Genomic DNA, 24,770 nt, shown 5'->3' with positions numbered 1-24,770 from the left:
AAAACACCAGTCTAGCGTACTGAGGGTCGTGGGTTCGAGTCCCATCGAAGGGAAAGTGATTACCTCCAATACATTTTTCAAATCAATATCTTCCACATAATGTACATATTCATATATGAGTTTTCACAACATTGTAAATATTTTTGTGTCTCCAAAAAGTCCTGGAGTTCAGAACATGCGATCTACTCGATCAACCAAGTCCTGAACGATGGATTCGTGCATCATTGAACATCCCAGCAGGTCAATAGAGTCGATAGGATTTCGCTAATTAATTTTACAAGCTACTACAGACCTTCGCTGCTCCAGAACGTTCTTGAGTTCAAAATATGTTATCTACCCGACAAACAAGTCCCAAATGACAAATCCATGCATTACTAAACATCCCAGCAGTTCCATCGGGCTGGTTAGATTTCATTCATTTCTTCTATAGTGGTCCCTGAGTCAATGTAGATTCGTGGAAACAAATGATGCCATACTGAAGTATTTTCTACTACTCTGATGATCCCTTCGAACAGTTTTCCAAGAAACTTATGTTCCACACCTCGACTCTATTACATCTTGGGGGTCAATTGTTTTACAGACCCTTTTGGTTCTTAAAAACACCTTGAAACTCAGATCATTAGACCTATCCAATGATCCAACTTGAACTATGATTTCAATCATTACTTGTTCTAAGCATTTCAGGCCTTCATGGTTGCCTAAAATACCCTAGAAGACGTATTGTGTGATGTAATCATCCATATGTAATGATGTAATCATATTCGAATGGTCATTGCTCTAGTGCAGCAGGGGCTATGTCCAAGGGCTTGACGATCCCTCCCCAGGCCATCTGCGAGTTGTGGGGCTTGCCTAGGATGTGGTGGGGTTTGACAGTGGGCTCTGTTAAATTTCTATAAAAAGCTGCATGTATCCGCAAGTAGGCCCCACCAAAGCGACCATGTGCCACTCAAAGGGCACAAGCCCAACCCTGGTGGTAGGTGGGACGCTAAACAGCCATGACACGACGGCCCTCCGACGAGACAGGAGGTTTGCGCAGGCCCAATAAGCCGCATGGAAATAATAATAATTACGAACAATATAAGAGATAATGCGACTTGATATAATCGTCAAAGACCTAGGCGACGAATAAAGGATCACGATTGGAAGCTTGGAACATGGAACTGTAAGTCGCTAGGTTTCGCAGGTTGCGACAGTATGATCTACGATGAATAACATCCCCGTAATTTCGACGGCATGGCGCTGCAGGAGATTTGCTGGACAGGACAGAAAGTGTGGAAAATCGGGCATCGAGCGGCTACCTTCTACCAAAGCTGTGGCACCACCAGGGAATCAATTTTTCTTGGATGCGCTTGCGAAACAAGCGACAAGAGAGAACCAACGACAAAGCTTTGTTTTTGTCGGAGATAATAATGACAAAGATCCGATTTGTTTTGTCAGCAACAAAAAAGAAGACAATTTTGCTAACTTTTCATCCCGTTATTTTGCATTATCTCTACAACAAATCTCGGTTTTAAGCTATCATAGTTTCTGCTTTTATGGAAATATTCGAGAATATAACTTTGATTACAAAATTATCATCGTATTCTTGGAAATATCAGAGCATGCAGGCCAAATGATTCTTGTAATATTGGGTTTGGGTTCTGATAACGGCTTATTGCGAGGTGCGTTTATCAGTAACAAACTCTGTTGACGACAATGGATATGTTGTTAGGCGTTGCTCGAATATTGATTCCCTGGACGCCACCAAGGGGCCGTACACATATTACGTAAGCACCTATGGGGAGGGGAGTCTGTCGTTTTCTTTATTATTTATTTATTCAGACTAAGGCCGAAGTGGCCTGTGCGGTATATAAGAGTCTCCTCCATTCGGCTCGGTCCATGGCTACACGTCGCCAACCACGCAGTCTACGGAGGGTCCGCAAGTCATCTTCCACCTGATCGATCCACCTTGCCCGCTGCGCACCTCGCCTTCTTGTGCCCGTCGGATCGTTTTCGAGAACCATTTTCACCGGGTTACTGTCCGACATTCTGGCTACGTGCCCGGCCCATCGCAGTCGTCCGATTTTCGCGGTGTGAACGATGGATGGTTCTCCCAACAGCTGATGCAATTCGTGGTTCATTCGCCTCCTCCACGTACCGTCCGCCATCTGCACCCCACCATAGATGGTACGCAGCACTTTCCTTTCGAAAACTCCAAGTGCGCGTTGGTCCTCCACGAGCATCGTCCAGGTCTCGTGTCCGTAGAGGACTACCGGTCTAATGAGCGTTTTGTAGATTGTCAGTTTGGTACGGCGGCGAACTCTATTCGATCGGAGCGTCTTGCGGAGTCCAAAGTACGTACGATTTCCAGCCACTATGCGTCTCCGAATTTCTCTGCTGGTGTCATTTTCGGCAGTCACCAGTGAGCCCAAGTACACAAATTCTTCTACCACCTCGATTTCGTCACCACCGATGCAAACTCGCGGTGGGTGGCTCACATTGTCTTCTCTTGAACCTCTTCCTATCATGTACTTCGTCTTCGACGTGTTGATGACTAGTCCGATCCGCTTAGCTTCCCTCTTCAGTCTGATGTAGGCTTCCTCCATCTTCTCAAAGTTACGTGCCATAATATCTATGTCGTCGGCGAAACCAAATAGCTGGACGGACTTATTGAAAATTGTACCACTCGTGTTAATCCCTGCTCTTCGTATTACCCCTTCCAAAGCGATGTTGAATAGCAAACACGAAATACCATCACCTTGCCGTAACCCTCTGCGGATTTCGAAGGGACTCGAGAATGCCCCTGAAACTCGAACTACGCACATCACCCGATCCATCGTCGCCTTGATCAACCGTATCAGTTTATCCGGAAAACCGTGTTCGTGCATTAGCTGCCATAGCTGGTCCCGATCGATTGTATCATATGCGGCTTTAAAGTCGATGAATAGATGATGTGTGGGCACGTTGTATTCGCGGCATTTCTGCAGTACTTGGCGAATGGCGAACACCTGGTCCGTGGTGGAGCGTTCGCCCATAAAACCCGCCTGGTACTGCCCCACGAACTCCCTTGCAGTTGGTGCTAGTCGACGGCATAAAATTTGGGAGAGTACCTTGTAGGCGGCGTTCAGCAATGTGATTGCTGTCGTTTTCTTACGCACCATATAAATAAAAAATCATTTGTATGAAATAAATCTTACATGGGGGGAGGGGGTGTCAAAAAACCCAGAAAAATTGCTTACGTAATAAGTGTACGGTCCCCAACGAGCTGGGAATCGGCTTCATAGTGCTGGGTAAGAGGCGCCATCGTATGATTAGGTGGCAGCCAGTCAACGCAAGGATGTGCAAGCTGAGGATTAAAGGCCGTTTCTTCAACTATAGCATCATCAACGTGCACTGCCCACACGAAGGGAGACCCGACGACAAGAAAGAAGCGTTCTACGCATAGCTGGAGCAGACATACGATGGATGCCCACTGCGGGACGTCAAAATCGTCATCGGTGACATGAACGCACAGGTAGGAAGGAAGGAAATGTATAGACCGGTCATCGGACCAGATAGTCTGCACACCGCATCGAATGACAACGGCCAACGATGCATAAACTTCGCAGACTCCCGCGGAATGGTAGTCCGAAGCACCTTCTTTCCCCGCAAAAATATCCACAAGGCCATATGGAGATCACCTAACCAAGAAACGGAAAACCAAATCGACCACGTTCTAATCGACGGTAAATTCTTCACCGACATCACGAACGTCCGCACTTACCGCAGTGGGCGGCTACAAGACGGTTTTTTATATCGCGTATGTGCTTATTGGTTTTTTATACCACGCGTATGTGCTTATTGAATAAGGATCAAAGCGACGATGGATCGGGTGATGTGGGTAATTCGAGTTTCAGGGGCATTCTCGAGTTCCTTCGAAATCCGCAGAGGGTTACGGCAAGGTGATGGTCTTTCGTGTCTGCTATTCAACATCGTTTTGGAAGGGGTAATACGAAGAGCAGGGATTAACACGAGCTGTACATTTTTCAATAAGTCCGTCCAGGTATTTGGCTTCGCCGACGACATAGATATTACGTGCCATAATTTTGATAAGATGGAGGAAGCCTACATCAGACTGAAGAGGGAAGCCAAGCGGATCGGACTAGTCATCAACACGTCGAAGTCGAAGTACATGATAGGAAGAGGTTCAAGAGATGACAACATGAGCCACCCACCGCGAGTTTGCATCGGTGGTGACGAAATCGAGGTGGTAGAAGAATTTGTGTACTTGGGCTCACTGGTGACTGTCAAAAGTGATACCAGCAGAGAAATTTGGAGGCGCATAGTGGCTGGAAAACGTACGTACTTTGGACTCCGCAAGACGCTCCGATCGAATAGAGTTCGCCGCCGTACCAAACTGGCAATCCACAAAATGCTCATTAGACCGGTAGGCTTCTACGGACACGAGATCTGGACGATGCTCGTGGAGGACCAACGCGCACTGGAAGTTTTCGAAAGGAAAGTGCTGGGTACCATCTATGGTGGGGTGCAGATGGCGGACGGTACGTGGAGGAGGCGAATGAACCACGAGTTGCATGAGCTACTGGGACAACCATCCATCGTTCACACCGCGAAAATAGGACGACTACGGTGGGCCGGGCACGTAGCCAGAAAGTCGGACAGTAACCTGGTCAAAATGGTTCTCGACAACGATCCGACGGGAACAAGAAGGCGAGATGTGCGGGCAAGGTGGATCGATCAGGTGGAAGATGACTTGCGGACCCTCCGTAGACTGCGTGGTTGGTGACGTGTAGCTGTAGCCATTAGATCTGTTCAAATTTCAAAAAGTTTCTTAAAATCGACCGGTCAACTGGTATTCACAATTCTTATGCTAAGATAGACTTCTGGTGAAAATTTCAGCTCAATTGTTGTAAAAAGTTGACAAACAAAATTTTGGTTCAAATTCTGTGCGATTCGATTCATGACACTTTGATTATCAGCCGAACGCCCTACCATCTGCACCAGATACGCTATGCCGTTGCAGCATGATGGTAAAATTGAATGACAATCTACCAGGTCCCCAATGACTACATTGTCTCAACATCTAAGGTCCCAAGGGGCGATTCCAATATGACGTCCACTACTTTTTGAGATTTCTAGACCCCACCTCCCCCCTCTGTCACGCTTTTTTGTATACCTAGTATATGTACTGTCACAAAATCTTAGACCCCCTCTCCCCCTTAAACCTGTGACATCATTGTTGAACGACCCCCAACCAAAAATATTTGATGACGATCATCGAAAAGAAATGGTAACTTGTTCGATGGAAATGCTTGCCAGCGTGCAAGTATTTATAATAAGGCAATCAATTAAGCAAATTAAAATGTGAATCCACTTCTCAATTTTGATTTAATACCCGCTTAAGACTTTATACCGTGCTATACTAAAATAAATGTGTAGCTGCAACTTCCCGACGAATTCAACCCAAAAAAACATCTGATTTCATAGGCCTTTTATCAATGAAAAATGTTGATTTTTGAGTATCTCGAAGGACGAAATATGTTGAAACGCGTAGAAGATCTGTTCCGATTATAACACAATGTTCTACAAAGTTTTCGAGGATAGGTATGGCTTTCATTTAGTTGTTGTTGCAATGAATTTCGTTCATCCCACTCAGAGTTGCGATTTTTTTACGGGCAAAATTATGCCAAAAACAATAAATCGATTTGAAGCACACCTAAATTTGAACCAATTGAGCTGAAATTTCCACCAGAAGTCTATCTTAGCATAAGAATTGTGAATACCAGTTGACCGGTCGATTTTAAGAAACTTTTTGAAATTTGAACAGATCTACTAGCCATGGACCGAGCCGAATGGAGAAGACTCGCACAGGCCACTTTGGCCTTAATCTGAATAAATAATAATAATATGGACATTGCCCGATATAAACACATCTTTAGTTATTGTGCATCTGGTAGATCAACTCAAGAACATTTTGGAAGACCTTGGACATCTTATGTTCATGGAAATTATGATCATATGCTTTTTGGACTGGATTGGGTACATACCTCAGCAGCACAAGTCGGACCGATTTGGTTGCTGCAACTCAAATGTAACCGAATTTAGTTGTATATAGATTGCAAAAACTTCTATGTAACATGTGTGCGGTTCGGGTACTGACGATAAGGACATTGCAAAAGCCTTGATTGATCTGGTAACTCGAGACTGTTTTTGAGTACCTTGAACATCTCGTATTCAAGATAATTGGGTTTACATGGTGCGTATGTGCTTAATGAATAAGGTTGGGTACAGATCGATGTTGAGGGCATAGCAAAAAGCCTCGGTTGATCCGGTAGATACTTTAGGTTGAACTTGAGAACGTTTTGGAGTACCGTGAGCATCGCGTGCCCAAGAAAATAGGGTTTACATGATGTGCATATACCTATTGGACGAAAATGGGTATATTTCGATGATGAGGACATTGCATAAGTCTTGGTTAATCTAGTAGATACCGTAGTGCTAGTTCGAGAACGTTTTGGAGAACTTTGAGCATATCGTATTCCTGAAAATTGATCACTGTCTCGACTATCAAGATAACTTAATTTGATTGAGTGTTTAGACTTATCAAAAATATGGTATAAGATCTAAACATTTCAGATTCATCTGCATACTCTCAGTAGCGAAATCTTCCCAAGGTTTTCGATATCTGGGTCTTCATGGTGTAGTCAAACTAGACTTCTGTGAAGCCGACGTCCTGATGAATATTTTTGCTGAAGAAAGTGGAAACCTAGCTCTCTTCTGTGATTTTTGACATCCTTCCCGAAAGGGGTGGGGGTACTTACTAGGGTACTTACTAGGGTGCCCTAGTAAGTATAAGCACGATATAAAAATAACATTACGACTTTGGTTTTTGGGCAAGGATTGTTTTTTAGCTTGATGTACGTTTTTAGTCACTGCCAGTTTGTTTGCGGCATCTCAGTGATGCAGATAGCCACTCTTTTGTCTTTATTATGGCCTTCGAATATCGATTCAATTCAATTTTACCAGAAATCTATAATGAGGGATATGCATTTTTTTAATGTGCAAAAAAAAAATTTAAATCGTAACACACTTTGATTCAACTCTTAATCGATAATTTATTCATTCGTTGATTAAATTTGTTCGGGTTGGACATTTACTCGACTTTTATGGGTGTAAGAGTGCCGATCACGATGCCGATTTATGAATGCAAAACTTGTAACTTTCCTTTTTCTAACAATTCTGTGTACGAACCTACCTAAAACTTTATAAGAACCGGGCATATGCGAAATTATTAGATTCTTATTAAAAAATGTATGCTCACAAAAATTGTAAAAAACGTTTTCAAAATTCTAAGGTCTCAAACATTATTTGTATAAGAATCTAGCATTTTCGCATATACCCAGTTCTTATACAGGTTTAGTAGGTACTTATGCAGAATTTAGAAAATCTAACAATCACCAGTTGGGTGTAATAACTATGCGTGGCGAACACTAAACCGTCAATTGCCAATGTAATGCGAGTACAGAAGAAAGAGGAGACGAATTTCCATATAATCACAGAACTTATTTACGCCACATCTAAATCTCTACCGAATTCACTGAAATTGTGGTAAATAATTTGAAGACTGCTATCCGAGAAAGGGGAGTTGGAATCTACAAGAGGTGTTGACAACTGTCTAGTTTCCCTTTTTCGGAAATCACTAAATCAACCTTAATCTGGGATTGTCATACGTAATTAACTTATATATTGACTGATAAATTCATTTTAAAATATTTATTGCCTGCAATAAAACATTTACTTACAAGTTTTGAATTTGACCTTGATTCAAATGGTTTTAAGCATATTTTATTTTAATATTTACAATGTTTATTTTCTATCACTAATCACTCGGATACCACTGTTCCTTATTCCAAGACCTAACTTAACGAAAAAAAACCTATGATTCATCCCCGGGCGAAGGGAACGGCAATGGTGGTTTCACTTTAGCCGCGAGTACGATGATGACCGATGAAGGTAGTCCCGACTGGACGATTTGATGATCGGTGCTTCTCGCGAGATGGAGGCCTTGATCGCTATCCGCATGGCCATCGGAAGAGTCTGAAAGTAAAACAGAGAACGGGCGGAAAAACCACACCGAAAGTGGTTCCAGATGGTTCCGGTTACAGTTTGCGCGCATTACGTGTATTGGAAATATTGACAGCTCTGCTCGATGATTTATTGCAACAACGTGAACGGCGGAGGAGCTATTTGGGTGGGTAATTTTTCCGCTACCTATGGTACCGTGCTGGATCGGAGTCGGAATATAATCGAAAACATCCATTTTTATGTGATATATTTTTTCTCTCAAAAACATGCTTTCTCCCGGGTTAAGATTCCATAAATTATTATCTTCCATTTACATACTCTATTATTAACCCAATAGAGTCCAATAAATATATTTTAAGAAAGTCAGTAGCTAAGTATTTTAAGTATTTTCGATTTATCTGGATTTATCATTAAAACTACTAATGGTAAATTTTGGACCAACAAGTTAATTCAATATACATATTCACCATTTTTGTTTAGAAATGGTTAAAGTGGTCGAAAACTGGCATGAAACGGTACACTTACGTGGTGTGGTGACGGCACGACGGTAAGAACGAGCACAACGCTTAAATTGGATCTATTTTTGGCACTATGGCTGAACTGCCAGTCAAGTATAGGGGCAAAGCTTCACGTTGTTGCTGGCTGATGTTGTTTTCTTTTTACGCACATTGGTGTATAAAAATATCCCAAATGTGACAATGAGACGATTGTTTTGCGAATATATTGGCAATTAGACGTGGCGTTGATAAACTGGCGAATACCATCGGGAATATGAACTAAATTTTATTCACTGTCAGTTCTGTGACGTTTCACATTCCTTCAATATTTTTTTTTTCATTTCGGAATTAACAATTATAATTATTTGAAGTGATTTATAAAATACGAAATATGTAAATGAGAAACACATTTCATTCAATTAACACATTATATCGCATTTTATTTTCACAGCACCACTGGAATTAAAGCGTCAAAATCCTCTCTTGGATTATCACGGCCGGAAAACGAGAAAATACAGGAGAAGATGAAAGTGGTCTGCGGTTGGCCAGCTTATGATGTCTTCACATCCATCTATTTTCACCCTGGGCAAATTTTGCCACTCGTTTGAGAAGTCGCGTGGTGTTCTTGTTTTTCCGCACTTGCTTGGGATGGAATATTAGATGCTTCCATAGTCTGTTCTGGTGCACCTGCTCACCTGTAGCTTGAAATTAACGAATGCATGTTTTCCGGTTTTATTTTCATCTGAATGTGGTTTTAAAAACCTTGTGGATGCCACGAGGAAGGATTTCTGTTTAGCAAACAGCTACATGTGCGTTCCCTAAATTGAAAATTTCTGTTCATTTCTATAGAGTGTCTGTTCAAAAATATATTTTGCTCTGTAGACTTTGATCTTGAACATTTGGATGGTTGATCCAATTTTGTAGGTGACATGTGCAACAAAGTTAGTTTAGAGTTCGTCTAATTGTTCAATCCAAGAGGTAGATAAAATGTACGAGACGAGCCAGCTTTGGGCTGGAAGTCTCTTTAATAAAGATATAAAAAAGGTAGATAAAAAACGAAGGAAACGTTGTTATCAAAACACAAATTACAGCATGAATTGTGGATCAAATTCAGAAACTATAAGAGGGCAGCCCTATGCGCAAAAAAAGCGTTCCCGAATTCAAAAATACACCTTGATTCCCGAATCCGTCATGTTGTTCCCGAAAAAAATACACATGAACGCTTTTTTGCATAATGATCGGTTGTACGAACTGTGGACGCATGACTACGTAGATACGTAGAACCCGTCACTTCTAGAAATGTACACAACAACAAATGCTGCAGATCCTAGGCCTATATTCCAGTAATTCTTGGAGCACCTGGAGGGGAATAGCTATTGAAGGAATATTTAATTTGGTTTAATAGATCAAATAGAGCAAGAACTATTTTCAAAAAACAAACCTGTGTGGAATTTTATACTCCAAGAAATTCTTGGATGACCTGAAACAGAACAGTTATTGAAGGGGTATACTATTTGGTTAAATAGATCCTGTAGACCTCAAGGCCTATACTCCAGGAAATTCTTGGATGACCTGGGACGAAACATTTATTAAAGGCATATCCAATTTGATTCTACGGATTGAAAAGGGCATGAACCATTTTCATAAAGTGGTAACAACCCTTTGGTTGCGCGTGTAGACCTTAAGGCCTAGACTCCAGGGAATTCTTGGACGATCTAGGACGAAACAGTTATTGAAGGCGTATACAGTTTTATTCTACGGATTGAAAAGGGCATGAACCATTTTCAAAAAAGAGATATCAGCCCTTTGGTGGTGCGTATAGACCTTAAGGCTTATACTTCAAGGGAATTATAAGATGACGTGAAACGGAACAGTTATTTAAGGTGCATTTAATTTGGTCAAATAGATCAAATAGGGCATGAACCATTTTCAAAAAGAGATATCAGTCATTTGGTTACGCGTGTAGACTTTAGAGCCTTCAAGGTTATTGAATGCGAATATGAGAGACGAATACTCTCTGTTGGGTAAAGTCTCGTTAAACAGAAAAAAAAATGCGAATCCATTTTGCTTCTATGGTTTGAAAAGGGCATGGCCCATTTTCAAATAGAAAGAATAGCCCGAAAAACCTAGAAAAAATGCTTACGTTATTATTGAACGACCCCTTATTATATAGATTTTAAGGGCTTGGTTTCGTGTGTAGACTCCAGTAGGGAGGGCATCGCCCTTGGGTTTCTCGGACAGAATCGCATCGCTTCGCTCACTCGCCGAAAAAAGGATTTCGCTCTAAAAAGCGTAAAAACGCAATCGATGCTTATGTTTTGTTGATTGTACCCCGTTTGGCATAATGTCGTATTTTTTTCCCAGAGGTGAACCAGCCAAGAGTTGAAAGCCTCTTTAATAAAAAGAAAAAAAAAATGTCGTTTGGCAAAATAGCCGTTTGGCATATTGTACCCCGTTTGACACACAGTCGATTGGCATAATGCCGTTTGGCATAATTGTTATTTGAGCTGTGAGATTAATAAGTAAGACTTGTCGAGCCATTCAGTTACGTTCAGGGACTGAAATGGTTGCCATTTATTTTTTCCATTCATTCTTCCATGCAATCACAGGAAAAAAATCACGGCAGCCGCAGCAGCAGCCACGCCAAGCAGACGACAGTCAGCACATGCTTTTACTATTTTCTCTCTCCACAATTAAAGTTTTCGTACAATAATTTCAAAACGTATAACCGTTTTTAGTGGAAAATATTCATTTCATAACTCCTTGCTTATTTTAGAGATTTAAAACTGATAAATCAGTACCTGCGGCTAGCACTTTTTCTAGGCTTTGCGCCACAAGAAATTAAACTCGATTCTGTGCTGTTTGCGCTGTGCACGAGCCGAAACAAAAAAAATCATTCAGATGCAAACCGCTCTGAAATTTGACTGGATAAAATGTAAATCTCGCTTAAGTTTTCAAAAGGACCTAAGTAACATTTTTTTCATGAATTAATTTGAATATCGCAATCAACAGAAAAACATGAAAGCTTTTGATTGCAGTACTCAAATTAACTCATGAAAAAATGTTACTTAGGTCCTTTTGAAAAGTGAAGCGAGACATATTCGCATAATCAGATTTTTTAAATGTACATTTCCCAACACTGGCTATATTGTTTCCATCATATGGGCAATACATTCTAATTGGAAACTGGATTGTAAGGCGTAGCAAATTAAGAATAAATAAGCTTTCTGTAAAAACGGGAACATTTAAAATATTGACACACCTACCTGCGAAATAAATCAGCAATAAATTAATTTAACATTGGTGGCTTGTTTTTTTTTTTCTCGTGTAAGAGTATGCTAGTAAACTTGCCCATTTCTCCCTTTTATTCGGAAAGAAATTCGCATTCTCTCAAGCGTTATGAAAAGTTTTTTTTACAGAAATTATATTTTCGCGCTCTCCCAAAACGCTCATGCACGCAAACATCACTGCCATTTCGGGACTGATTTGCGATTTGGGCGTAACTTATTTTGTAAACAAACATTATTTTATCGATTCCGTAGAAGACAAGCATTTTACTCCAAAACTAATTCCCTTATCTGATAAAGGAAAGCCTATTCTATCGTATACATACGGTGGTTTTCTCAGAAAATGCTTGCTTTAGCAGGAATTTGCCTTCCAATGTTTGTTTACAAAATAAGTTACGCCCAAATCGCAAATCAGTCCCGATTTGTCAAGCGGAGTCTATTGTTATATAGCAAATGCACCCTTTAAAAGAAGGGATCAGGTCACCTCTTGTATTTGTTTTTATTGTTTATAAAGAATCATAGCCTTTCTGGCTTCTGCTGGGCAAATGCATCCTTTGAAAGAAGGAACCATATCTTCTCTTGCCGTCTGTCGAGAAGATGCATCCTTTGAAAGAAGGGATCATATTCTACCTTGCCTTTAACCGAGTAAATGCCTGAATTGAAAGCAGGAACCATATCGTCTTTTGCCTTCTGACAGGAAAATGCATTCTTAGATAACATGGATCATACCTTCCCTTGCCTTATACTGAGCAAATGTCTTAATTAAATAAGGGAACTGTGTGCTATGAATTTATAGTTATTTGAATTCTTGTTTGGCAGTGTGTAATATGCATAATATCCATTGCCGATATCTATCTTATCGATCTTACGTCTCACATGACTCGCCATACGCAACCGCGCCAACGAGGCATAATTTGAATTGAGCGTAAGTAGGCCATGACTTACAACACGTTTGCAAAGCAACCAGTTTTCCCCTGATTAATTACGGACGACACATAGGTACTGTTTTGTCCCCGACAAATTCAAACGTATTCGGCTGGTCCTTTTTCGATGACACGAAGTCACACATTTGGCGATCCTTGCCGGGTATAATTAGAGCTTAACGTTAATTTTTCGATTTACCAGATAACCTGGCTGTTTTCCAAATTAATGAATTCCGCATCGGAAAAAGATGGGCCGATCAAAGTTAATAAATAAAAATGCATAATGAAACTACAAAAAAGCGTGGGTGCTGCTGGCAAAAGTGCTCAGTGCGTGTAAAAAAATCTCTTAAACATTTTGAGTGTGAGTGGTGCTCGCAAAAGAGCTCAGTGCGTATCCAAATCGCTAAAACATTTTAAGTGCGAGTGGTGCTTGCATAAGTGCTCAGTGCGTATCCGAATCGCTAAAACATTTTGAGCGCGAGTGGTGTTCGCAAAAGTGCTCAGTGCGTGTGAAAAATCGCTTAAATATTTTGAGCGCGAGTGGTGCTCGCAAAAGTGCTCAGTGCGTATCCAAATCGCTAAAACATTTTGAGCGCGAGTGGTGCTCGCATAAGTGCTCAGTGCGTATCCAAATCGCTAAAACATTTTGAGCGCGAGTGGTGCTCGCAAAAGTGCTCAGTGCGTATCCAAATCGCTAAAACATTTTGAGCGCGAGTGGTGCTCGCAAAAGTGCTCAGTGCTTGTGGAAAATCGCTAAAACATTTTGAGCGCGAGTGGTGCTCGCAAAAGTGCTCAGTGCGTGTGGAAAATCGCTAAAATATTTTGAGCGCGAGTGGTGCTCGAAAAAGTGCTCAGTGCGTATCCAAATCGCTAAAACATTTTGAGCGCGAGTGATGCTCGAAAAAGTGCTCAGTACTTGTGGAAAATCGCTAAAACATTTTAAGCGCGAGTGGTGCTCGCATAAGTGCTCAGTGCGTATCAGAATCGCTAAACCATTTTGAGCGCGAGTGGTGCTCGCAAAAGTGCTCAGTGCGTGTGGAAAATCGCTTAAATATTTTGAGCGCGAGTAGTGCTCGAAAAAGTGCTCAGTGCGTATCCAAATCGCTAAAACATTTTGAGCGCGAGTGGTGCTCGAAAAAGTGCTCAGTGATTGTGGAAAATCGCTCAAACATTTTAAGCGCGACTAGTGCTCGCATAAATGCTCAGTTCGTATCCGAATCGCTAACACATTTTGAGCGCGAGTGGTGCTCGCAAAAGTGCTCAGTGCGTGTGAAAAATCGCTAAAATATTTTGAGCGCGAGTGGTGCTCGCAAAAGTGCTCAGTGCGTATCCAAATCGCTAAAACATTTTAAGCGCGAGTGGTGCTCGCAAAAGTGCTCAGTGCGTATCCAAATCGCTAAAACATGTTGAGCGTGAGTTGTGCTCGCATAAGTGCTCAGTGCGTATCCAAATAGCTGAAACATTTTGAGCGCGAGTGGTACTCGCATAAGTGCTCAGTGCGTATCGAAATAGCTGAAACATTTTGAGCGCAAGTGGTGCTCGCAAAAGTGCTCAGTGCGTGTCCAAATAGTTAAAACATTTTGAGCGCGAGTGGTGCTCGCATTAGTGTTCAGTGCGTATCCAAATCGCTAAAACATTTTGAGCGCGAGTGGTGCTCGCAAAAGTGTTCAGTGCTTGTGGAAAATCGCTAAAATATTTTGAGCGAGAGTGGTGCTCGCTAAAGTGCTTAATGCGTATGAAAAATCGCTAAAATATTTTGAGCGCGAATGGTATTTGCAAAAGTACTCAGTTCGTAATGAACTCGCAAAACATTTTGAGCGCGAGTTGAGCTCGCAAAAGTGCTCAGAGCGTATTCAAAATTGCTGAAATATTTTGACCACGAGTGCTGCTCATAAAAGTGCTCAGTGAGTATTAAAGAGCTGAAATATTTTGAGCGCGAGTAGTGCTCTGTATGTATTAGAATCGATAAAACAAAAAGTATCAACTTAAACAAAATACAAACCCCTGGAAAATATGTTTGTTCTTCATTGTACCTAGTTTCTGAGACTAGTGACGATGGATACGAGCACAGTCAACAGGAGGAAGACACCTCGTTGAAAAGCAATTATGTGACACGAACAAAAGAAACACACGGAAATGAAAGTTTACTTAAAGTTGAGTTGTTCTTACTCACTTAGCACTAGAGAGTTTGGCTTAAGCCACGGGACAAGTGAGCGTGGGCGGACTCTTTCGCCAATGAAATAGAGAGAGATGAGAGCCGCAGCAACCAGGGACATTCACCCCCTCTATGATATCTCACGACGCTTAAACGGGGCAAAGATGAATGCAACGATGCCTGTGAAAACTCGAATGATCAGCTACTGACCGACCCAACTGATCAGCGAGCACTTCGAACAGCTTTTTCAAGTGTCAGCTAAGTCGCTACCCCTAGGTATGATCGGATCCGACATACACTACGTATCAATAATGAATATCCATCACTGCTAGAGACTCAAATGTATGCCATGAATTTATAGTTATTTGAATTCTCGTTTGTCAGTGTGTTATATGCATAATATGCATTGCCGATATCTATCTTATTGATCTTACTTTTCATATGACTCACCATACGCAACCGCACCAACGAGGCATAATTTGAATTGGGCGTCAGTAGGCCATGACTTACGATACGTTTGCAAAACAACCGGGTTTCCCCTTATTAGTTACGGACGACACGTAAGTACTAGCAACCCTATAACAAGAGACCGGCGAAGTTAAAAACTGACGAAATGGCAACGTATGAAAATGCATGAAATTGTTTAAATTATACTGGCAGCACTTGAACTTTTTGCTTGCTTCTTATGGAAGCAAAAAGTAAACAAGTCGAATTGGAACCACTTTTGATGGTTCGATTGGAAACAAGATGGCGTCTTCGCCGATCTCTTATTCTAGTATTTCTAGTAAGTACTATTTTATCTCCGACAAATACATAACGTATTCGGCTGGTCCTTTCCGATGACACGAAGCCACACAGGAACCATATCTTAGTTTGCCTTCTGATGGTCAAATGCATCCTTGGAAAGAAAGGATTATCCGTTCCCTTGGCTTAAACCGAACAATTGCCTCAATTGAACGATTGGATCGTATCAAATTTCTAATCCGAAAAATTGACTAATTCTCCAGCTAAAATGTGTTTCGATGTTTTACCAAGCATTTAAAAATAGTCGTAATATATGCCTTGTGGGATGTAATAAACAAGCATCACCTAGCCCCCATTTTGTTTTCGCGCTATCATCATTGCCTATAGTCAATAGGCAAACATATAACAAACCGTGCGATTATGGAACGATTTCATCATACATACTTACATTCCCTGAGCCGTAGCGGACAAACTTAGCTACCTTGGCAAAAACATTAATAGCCCAAGCAACATTTTAACTTATAAAACCAGCATAAAACCAAAATGGTAATAGGAAGGCGTCCCTTTTTCTTTCTAAAGAAATTATAATGTGATGTATGACAAATAACATTTTTTTCATAACCCATCTAAAATAAGTTTTTTTTTACGATTTCTAAAACTTTTCATAAGAATTCTAGTGTTTTACTGTATATAAACACTGCTGATCTCCATACAAATCAAAGAGCGAATACCCTAGCAGCACACATGTTCCATATTGGTTACTGCTACTAATATGTGACCGGATTCAGTCACAATGAAGTTGCGGCAACCATTCTTGTCTGGCTTGTGCTGCTCGGGTAAATATTTCAAATAAGACCATCCTTTCGTGAGTTATTATTTGAGTTAATTGAGACAAAGAAAACCTCAACTCATTTTTATTTACTTATATTTAGATGTAAAAGTCGCTTCAAAAGCCTACAATATGGTAGACTACCATCCACGTAGAACTTCCGCTAACACGTTGCAATAAAATCATCGAGCCATGTCAAAAAAGTTTCATTTCAAATGCAATCTTACCTTAACATTATCCATGTGATACGCATACCGTTCGTGATAACCGTTCGGCATCGTCGTCATCATCCCCGTTGGCGGCCGCTGTTGGTAGTGCTGGATCGGCGAGTCCTGCCTTTCGCCCCTCCGGGTGCTGCTGCAGTACAGCGAACCCTTCCGCGAGAGTGGCCGACGTGGACTGTAGTGATGTCCCTCGCTGTCCCCATCGGCGTCACCGTAGCTGCTACTACTGCTCAGCGTGTCCAGATCCGGCTCCTCGCAGATATCACAGTTGTACATCGAAAAGCGGTTCAAGAACCGTGGCGTGATTTTCAGAGCGTTCAAAACGTTCATCGGTTGGAATTGGTGGATGCCGTGCTCGTCCAGCACGGTGTAAGCTATCTTACCCGCAAGCACTTCGTGGCTGGACTCGCGAGGTATCACCGCCTGAATGCCTCGTTTGATGATGAGGAAAGCTTTCGGGCAGTGCCGTTGATTTTGTCCACTCTTAAGGAAGAACTCTTCGATAGCTAGCTGGTTGTTGGTGTAGAAAAGCGACAGTGGCACGTCCTTGGACGATTCGATTGTTTGCTGCTTAGTAGGAGCAAATGAGAGAGCACCACTTTGTCGAATCAGTTCCCTGAGCTTGTCACTCTTGGTTGCATGCGCAGGAGTCTTTTCCAGACTGTCAATCAGTTCACGGAATTCGTCATCATCTTCAGCCAACTCTTCCATGATCAGCACCCTATTGATGATTGTGAACAACTCATCTTCTTTATTCAAATCCTTCAACGCTTCCGAATGTGTTAGCAAATATTCCAAAGCTTCGGCTTCTTTGCTCTTTCCTAGAGCCGTAGCTAACCCTTCGGATTTCTTGAGTAACGCGGTTAACTGATCCCTATTCGGTTCATTCAGTAGATCAACAAGTGCCGCTTGCGCCTTCTCTTGAATGCTGTCCACAACTGCCGCTTGAAGAATTTCTGATATGTTCACACTACCCTCAACCACACCTGATGTTTTCAAACCTGATACTATCGATCTAAACAAATTCTCGTCCTTCTTCAGCAGGTTGACGAATGCTTCCGACATCCGATCGTTGTCCATCAGTTGACAGAATTCTTCAATTGCACCACTAGGAGGGGCTACGCTAACTTCTCTCCCTCCAACCCCATCGTCGACAAGCGCCGTAATTGTTTTCAGTTTCTGATCTATGTTGTTCTTAACGATCGTTTTGTTCACCACTCCCGCAAGATAATCCACTGCCGCTGGAGTCCCCATCACGTGTTGTAACTCTTCAATACTGTATTCACCGCTTGAAATTTTAATCGCATCGGCTATCACCTCGTACATATTGCATTTTTCAGGATCGCTCGTATTCGCCAGAATGATAGCCAGGTTAGTCGCTAAGGATTCGACTGCTCCAATCGAACCATTGCAAACGGATGTGTCTACCAACTTATCATCCTCTGAACCGTATTGAAGAGATTCCAAGTCAACGCGTTTACAAACGGCCTTCAACCCATCGAACAAGTTTTCCAGAACATCCATACTGCCATTTTGGATGTTGTGCTCCGCTATGAACTGCTGCAAGGCTTTTCGTTCTTTTGTGCTTTCGAGCACATAATCCACAGCCGAAGCCTCAACCTGTCGACCGACGTGCATACCGGCTTCCGACAGTTGCTGCAGCATACCGGTATCCAATGTTAAAATTACTGCGCTTTCTGATTCTTGGAACGTTGCGGAGTTCTGTGTTGGCTTCAAAAGTTTTAATTCCTCTGGAGTCACTGCGAAACTCTGTACCAAGAACTCTTCATCGCCATCTTCCGTATCCTTCAAATCCGGTGCGACGAATTTTGGACCATCAGCAGTCTGAACAATTCTACCTGGGATGAAGGTGACCTTGTTTTCAGTTTCTACCACTCGACCCGGGACGAAACGGGGACCATCATCGGTATCGACGACCTGACCTGGTACAAACTTCTCTCCATCGTCATCCGTGCAGATCACCTGTCCGGGAATAAAAGTTGGACCAGCTTTGGTGTTGATGATCTGACCCGGTACGAACCTTGGTCCATCTACGGTTTGCATAGTTTGACCCGGAACGAATTTTGCACCGTTCTTGGTTTCGACTATCTGACCTGGGACAAACTTGAGTCCTTCGGATGTCTCAATCACTTGCCCTGGCACGAATTGTTCACCCTGGTCGGTTTGTACGACCTGACCGGGAATAAAACCATCTTCCACGTTGATTCCAGGAATGAATTTGGTCTGAGCCGATTGTTTGATCAACTTTCCGGGAACGATCTTCCCTTGTGGAAGATCTTCCTTTCTAATCTTTTCAGGATAGAACTCAACCCCGGCTTCATTATGAACCATGTGTCCGAATACACAGAGCGTTGGTTCCATGACCTTCATATGGTCACTGTCCATTACCATTCCCACAGGGGAGGCTTCACTGAATTTAACAGCATCGATCGTTGAAGCTAACTCAAATTGAACTTCACCTTTCTCGTTGGTGCTTGTCGAACCTGGCATGAATACATCACCATGTTTGGTATGAACAATCTGGCCTTGAACGAATTTTGAACCTTCTTTTGTTTCAATATTGACTCCGGGAATAAATTTGTCACCTTCCGATATTCCAGGTACGAACGTATCATCAACATATTGTCCGGGAATAAATTTAGATCCTTCTGTCGTGACGACTGTTTTGCCAGGAACGAACTTCGATTCACCCTTCTCATCGACCACCGCTTGACCCGGTACGAAAACCATCTCTTTGTTATTCTTCATAACTGTTTGACCCGGAATAAATTTCTCCTTGCCGTTAACTGTTATGGTCTGGCCTGGGACGAACTTTACCCCTTGTGGCGTTTCGATATTTTGCCCTGGGATGAATTCTCCAGTTTTTTCGTCAACCACTCCAGCAACGAACTTACTCACGCCTTCGGGAGTGACAATCGTTTGACCTTGCACGAATTGAGGTTCATCATTGATGGTCAACATTTGACCGCATACAAACTTGCCATCGATCACCTTTCCGGCGACGAAATTTTGCGGTTTACCGGCCTTGGTAAGAGCAACTTCGCCGGGAATGAACTGGATAGCTCCTGTGTCGTGGGAAGTGATCGTAACACCGGGAACGAACTCGAGAAGACCATTTTGGTTTTCCACGGTTTGGCCAGGAATGAACGTCGGCTTGTTGTTGATGACCAGGGTTTGGCCGGGCACAAACACTTCCTGGTGATTGACGACCAGTTTGATGCCGGGCACTCCGTCAACTTCCGTCGGTTGAGAGTCCTGAAGACGGGTGATCACGGAGGCAAGATCGTTCAAGTGTGGCAGCATATCGGCTTGAGCAGCAAGTTTCTCCTCTACGTTCGTTAGAGCGTTGAGGAGTTCCGGGGGTAGGGATTTAATGGCGTTCGTGCGTTCGATTTTCAGTTCAACCTTGGCAGGTGTGATTGTTCCTACGTAAGAAGCCGCTTCCATGCCGGATGATTTCTCCAAAACGGCGTGATCAACTTGCAAGTGTTTCGGCTGTAGATTAACCGGTGTGATTTGGAGAGGTTCTGGTAGGATTTTAATTGAGTTGGTAGAGGTGCCAGTATCGGCTGCTTCTTTTGCCAGAGTACTCCAGTCCCACGATTCGATCATGGGTTTGACTAAATCGTTGAGTTCGGGGTCTTGTTCAATGAGATGTTCATTGAGTTTCAAAGCTTTTTGGTTTTCTTCACGTTGACGTTCCCTACGTTCATCGGCCAGTCGAACTGCCTTTTCGCGATGAGCTTCAATAAATTTCTGTTCCTCTTCTTCCTTGAGATCTTGAATCTTTTCCTTCTCTTCGAAGATATTGGCGATGTTGGTAAGATTAGATTTGCCTTTCGGCTTGGGACGCTTTGCATCTTCGATTTCTCGTATTTTGATAACATCTTCTCGCGGTCCTTCGCCTTCGTAGAGATTTTCCATATCAGATTGCTCGACGTTTCTGAGACTAACGGAAATGCTGTTACCTTTTTTGAGTTTTATGAGCAGTTTGTCCGACTCCTTTGCCAGCATAACGTCGCGTACATCTCCGTCGCGTACAGCTGCTTCAAGTTTTGCAGGAAAAACCAACCCAAAATTGCGCTCGTCAACTTTATAAACGTAAAGACTTTGTTCAATGGATTTCGTCTTTTGCACCAGAATATTTGTGAGGTTCTTTTGCGCTTCGTCTTGATCGTCCAAGACAGGAAATACGTATCGGAATTGGCACACAACGGTATGCTTTCGGCTTCCATAATTACCGGGATAGTAATGATGTGGATCGAGCTGATCAGATACGTTGGTGACTTTGCATTTTGCTTTGCCAGAAGATTTGATCAGCATGACCGGAATAAAGTGATGCGATGGGAGTCCATATGCTTTGCCTGTAACACGGCAGAATCGTTTTGCATCTGCAGGTGAAATCGGTGGAAGCATAGGGAAGTAGTTTGGCTTCGGTAAAGACCGGCATTTGCCGGTGATGCGACAAAACGACATTTTGTGTTGCTTTGCTGATCTTCCAGGTGAAATTTGATCATCAAGGGGTTCAGGTGTCTTCTCCGCTTATTGGCTTATGCACGACCTAGATTGTGATTTTGATGGTCTATTTTCGAGTTTTTCCCTCTGTGGATTCGTCAAACAACTATAAATAGTTCACACTGGTTGTTTTTGTCTATCGGACTTTTCTATCCAGCATCACGTGCAGAGTCTGATGTTGCGTCTGGTTACCGACAACCATCGCGCTGTTCCAAGCGAGATTCGGCTTTCCTGTTTAGCACCGCCCTCCACTTTAGCCACTCGCACTCGAATGCAACTTTGTATCGCTTTTTGTTTTCGAAAAAAAACTTGCAGCGCTCACTCGACCTCTAAATCTTCTGCTTTGTAGTCGAATTCTTGTTGATTGAGAAAGTTTGATTGACAGCTTTTCTTTTTTCTGACGTTTTTCGGTAAAATCACTAACGGCTAAGAGGTTTCATTATAGTGCTAAAAATAACCACGTTGTCTACCGTTCGACACTGGTTGACCCCTCGAATTATTTGGTCTTCACGCTCGCAGAAAATCACTCAGACGCAAAAACGAAAAATTCACGAAATTCTTCTTCTGATAGCACTGTTTTTAATTCATTCTTAAATTTTTCCGACCGAGCTCAAAGGCCACATTTCGTTTCCTTCTTTTCTTCTAATTGAATATTACCTCACTGCTTGTATTACACATCGTCTTAGTGACGCTTAGTGACCGATGCCATAAATCTTCATCACTATTGCCTACACTTGTACTCAACTTGAATGTTACTGTACCCGACTGAAATACACGCGCTCTGATTCACAACGATTTTTTACCGTCACAAGTTCTTCAATATCATCCAGGATAATACCCAGATTCAGGATAGTTTCGTAGGTTTCAACTGTAGTGGAGTTTATCACCAGGAAGCGGCTTAACTTAAATACTTCCCAAAGGTTTGCCCTCGGTCTGCGTTTCGAATCCGTATCGGTTGCTTGCTCGCGGTGGACTAACCGATCCCGCCAAAGAATGGTTCTGCGGTATGAACGGAGAACTGACTGGTTATAAATATAAATAATTTTCTCAAACCATCCCAGCCGTGAACGGTGCTCCGATGTCGCATCGTAGCGGGACTAAGAATCTTGGCTCTTGGCTCTTGCTCTCAGTGCGTTACTTAGCTCACCTATCCCCATGCATGATACTGTAACTGTTTGGATAAGTTTTTTTTTATGTTCAGAGGAAAATTGAGCGCTAATTTGTGAAAGAGTATATCAAAAAGGCAGCGAGATGAGCGTGTGAGAAAATTGGATTAACTCTCTTAATGAGATGAAATTTTTGGCCATAGTATACACCTGAGTTTACCAACCCACATATGACGGCTTTTTCAGGTGCTCGTTTCTACTTTAGTTAACCATTCCGGTTAGAATCGGTTTGAAAGAAAATAACATTGTAAAATATATTTTCTGTTCTCCGTTTTGAATAGTTAAAGGGAAGATAAACTTGTGGATGAAAAAAGCACACTTTCCTGTGACATTTATTTGTAAATTAGCATTTGACAAAGCAGAACATGGTGTTGGTTTCATGGTGATTGGGAAGCAGATGAAGCGTGTTATCTCGTGGAAGCCGATAAGCGACCGCATTCGCGTGTTGAGAATGAAGGGAAAATTCTTCAACTGTAGCCTGATCAGCATTTATGCCCCAACGAACGATAACCTTGATGACGTGAAGGATGAGAGCCTTGATAAGGCCTACGGAGAGTGCCCAACACACGATGTAAAGACTGTCATCGGGGATGCAAATGTGCAGATCGGAAGAGAAAGTTTTGTTCGCCCTAACATTGGTACGGAAAGCCTTCATTCCGCTACCAACGATAATGGTCTGCGACTTGTAACCTTTGCTGCTGCTAGAGCGAGGGCAATAAGCAGTACCCACTTCGTACGTAAGAATATCCACAAACACACCTGGCAACATCCGAGTGGAGACACTTGCTCACAGATAGACCACGTGCTGGTCGACGGACGACATTTCTTGGATGTTATAGATGTAAGGTCCTTCAGAGGCACGAACACTCGGCTCACTACCTAGTAGTTGCAAAAATTCGGGCGCGACTTTCTAGCGTCACGAATTCACGAAACAACAGAACGATGCGTTTCAATATCCAACGCTTGTCAGTTGAAGGAGTTTCTGAACAATACCACCAGAAGCTGGACGAGCGGACTACAACAGCGCAGGAAGTGTTAGGAACTGCACAGCGACACCAACGAAATGGTTGGTTTGATGAGGAGTGCCAACGAGTAAAGGATGAGAAAAATGCTGCTACACAGAGAAAGGGCAGAAGAGAAACGAATCCACCGCAAAAAAAGACAACACGAAGAGAGTGTGATAGCTGAAGCGCAGAAGAACATGAATAGAAACGATATGCGAAGGTTTTACGCAACTGTCAATAAGACTGCAAGAAGGTAGCAGCAAGGTGGAAGGAGCACTTCGAAGATTTGCTGAACGGTGAAAAAGAAGGTGTATCAAAGAGCAGGATGGACATAGTCGGCGATGGTCAAGCTGTGGAACCACCACCGCTGGACAAGATAACTAAAGCTTTAAACAAGCTGAAAAGCAGTGAAGCTGCTGGATGCCGGTCGAGTTCCTCACTTACGGAACTGAGCAGCTGAATCAATCGATCCACCATATTATCCAGAAAATATGGGAGGATGAAGAACTGCCTGCCGACTGGTTGGATGGTTGGATCGATATGCCCAATCTATAAGAAACAAACTAGAGTATGCCTATTACAGAGGGATCACTCTTCTGAACTTGGCGTACAAAATTCTGTCGCCTGTCCTGTTTAACAGACTGAGACCGCTTGAAGAGTCCTTTGTCGGCAAATACCAAGCAGGTTTACGTCAACGACGGATCAGATGTTTAGCCTGCGGATGATCTTTGATGAATTCTCGGAGTACAAAATGCAGACTGGTGAGTCTGCATGTTGTTCTCCCGGAATTCATCATTGATTTCAAAGCAGCGTACGATTCAGTTAAAAGAAGTGAGCTGTGGCAGATAATGCCCGAACATGGTTTTCCGGCGAAACTGATTAGACTGATACGTGCAGTGCTGGATGGATCGAAATCAAGTAAAGAGTGTATTCGATAAAAATGGCACATTGAAAATCTCCTATAACTTTTGAACCGTAGGAGTAAGATTTCAGGTTTCTTACTCCTATTCGACCAAATCTTATTCAAAGTGTATTGTTTACATTTGCAGAATTTCATATTTATCCATACAGTGGTTCCAATCATATCGTCGGAACAAGAAATTGCCAGTGAAAAAAATTTGTGCACCTACAATCAAAATCCGGAGACGTTCCACCGATCGATAGCAAAATGTTTCAACTGTATCTCGTGTATTAAAAACCTTCAAGGAGCATCTGAGTGTTCAAAGGAAGGTAGGGAGTGGTTGTAGAAGCGGTCCAATGGAGAGTAAAATTACCAGGAGTGGTAGAACAGCCCAATAAGTTTCCAAACGAAATGTTGCTAACAAGTCCAAGGTGTTGGTT

The 24,770-nt window shown here is 42.5% G+C and overlaps 3 protein-coding genes across 7 annotated transcripts in view; 1 reads left to right on the top strand and 2 right to left on the bottom strand.

Annotated features, from left to right (window-relative positions):
- Positions 1-9,547, top strand: part of LOC134218395 (protein hobbit) — a 153,723-nt gene extending 144,176 nt beyond the window's left edge. Inside the window, exon 7 of the mRNA XM_062697339.1 lies at positions 9,013-9,547. The gene's annotated coding sequence lies outside the window, so the exon portion shown is untranslated. The remainder of the gene's footprint in view (positions 1-9,012) is intronic.
- The window catches only part of LOC134218394 (obscurin), a 189,780-nt gene that overhangs the window by 119,642 nt on the left and 45,368 nt on the right, over positions 1-24,770 (bottom strand). The gene's annotated exons all lie outside the window — the stretch shown is intronic.
- On the bottom strand, positions 7,738-22,283 carry LOC134218396 (uncharacterized). Its single transcript, XM_062697340.1, has 2 exons — positions 16,727-22,283; positions 7,738-8,076 (listed from the first exon to the last, which is right to left on the bottom strand). Exons 1-2 carry the CDS (start codon positions 21,218-21,220, stop codon positions 7,957-7,959), a joined length of 4,614 nt encoding a protein of 1,537 aa, XP_062553324.1. The 5' UTR covers positions 21,221-22,283; the 3' UTR covers positions 7,738-7,956.

The sequence above is a fragment of the Armigeres subalbatus genome, chromosome 2 (genome assembly GCF_024139115.2).
Source record: "Armigeres subalbatus isolate Guangzhou_Male chromosome 2, GZ_Asu_2, whole genome shotgun sequence".
Taxonomy (NCBI): Eukaryota; Metazoa; Arthropoda; class Insecta; order Diptera; family Culicidae; genus Armigeres; species Armigeres subalbatus.
The sequence above is the reverse complement of the archived record's forward strand: the minus strand, read 5'-3'. Positions and strand labels throughout refer to the sequence as shown.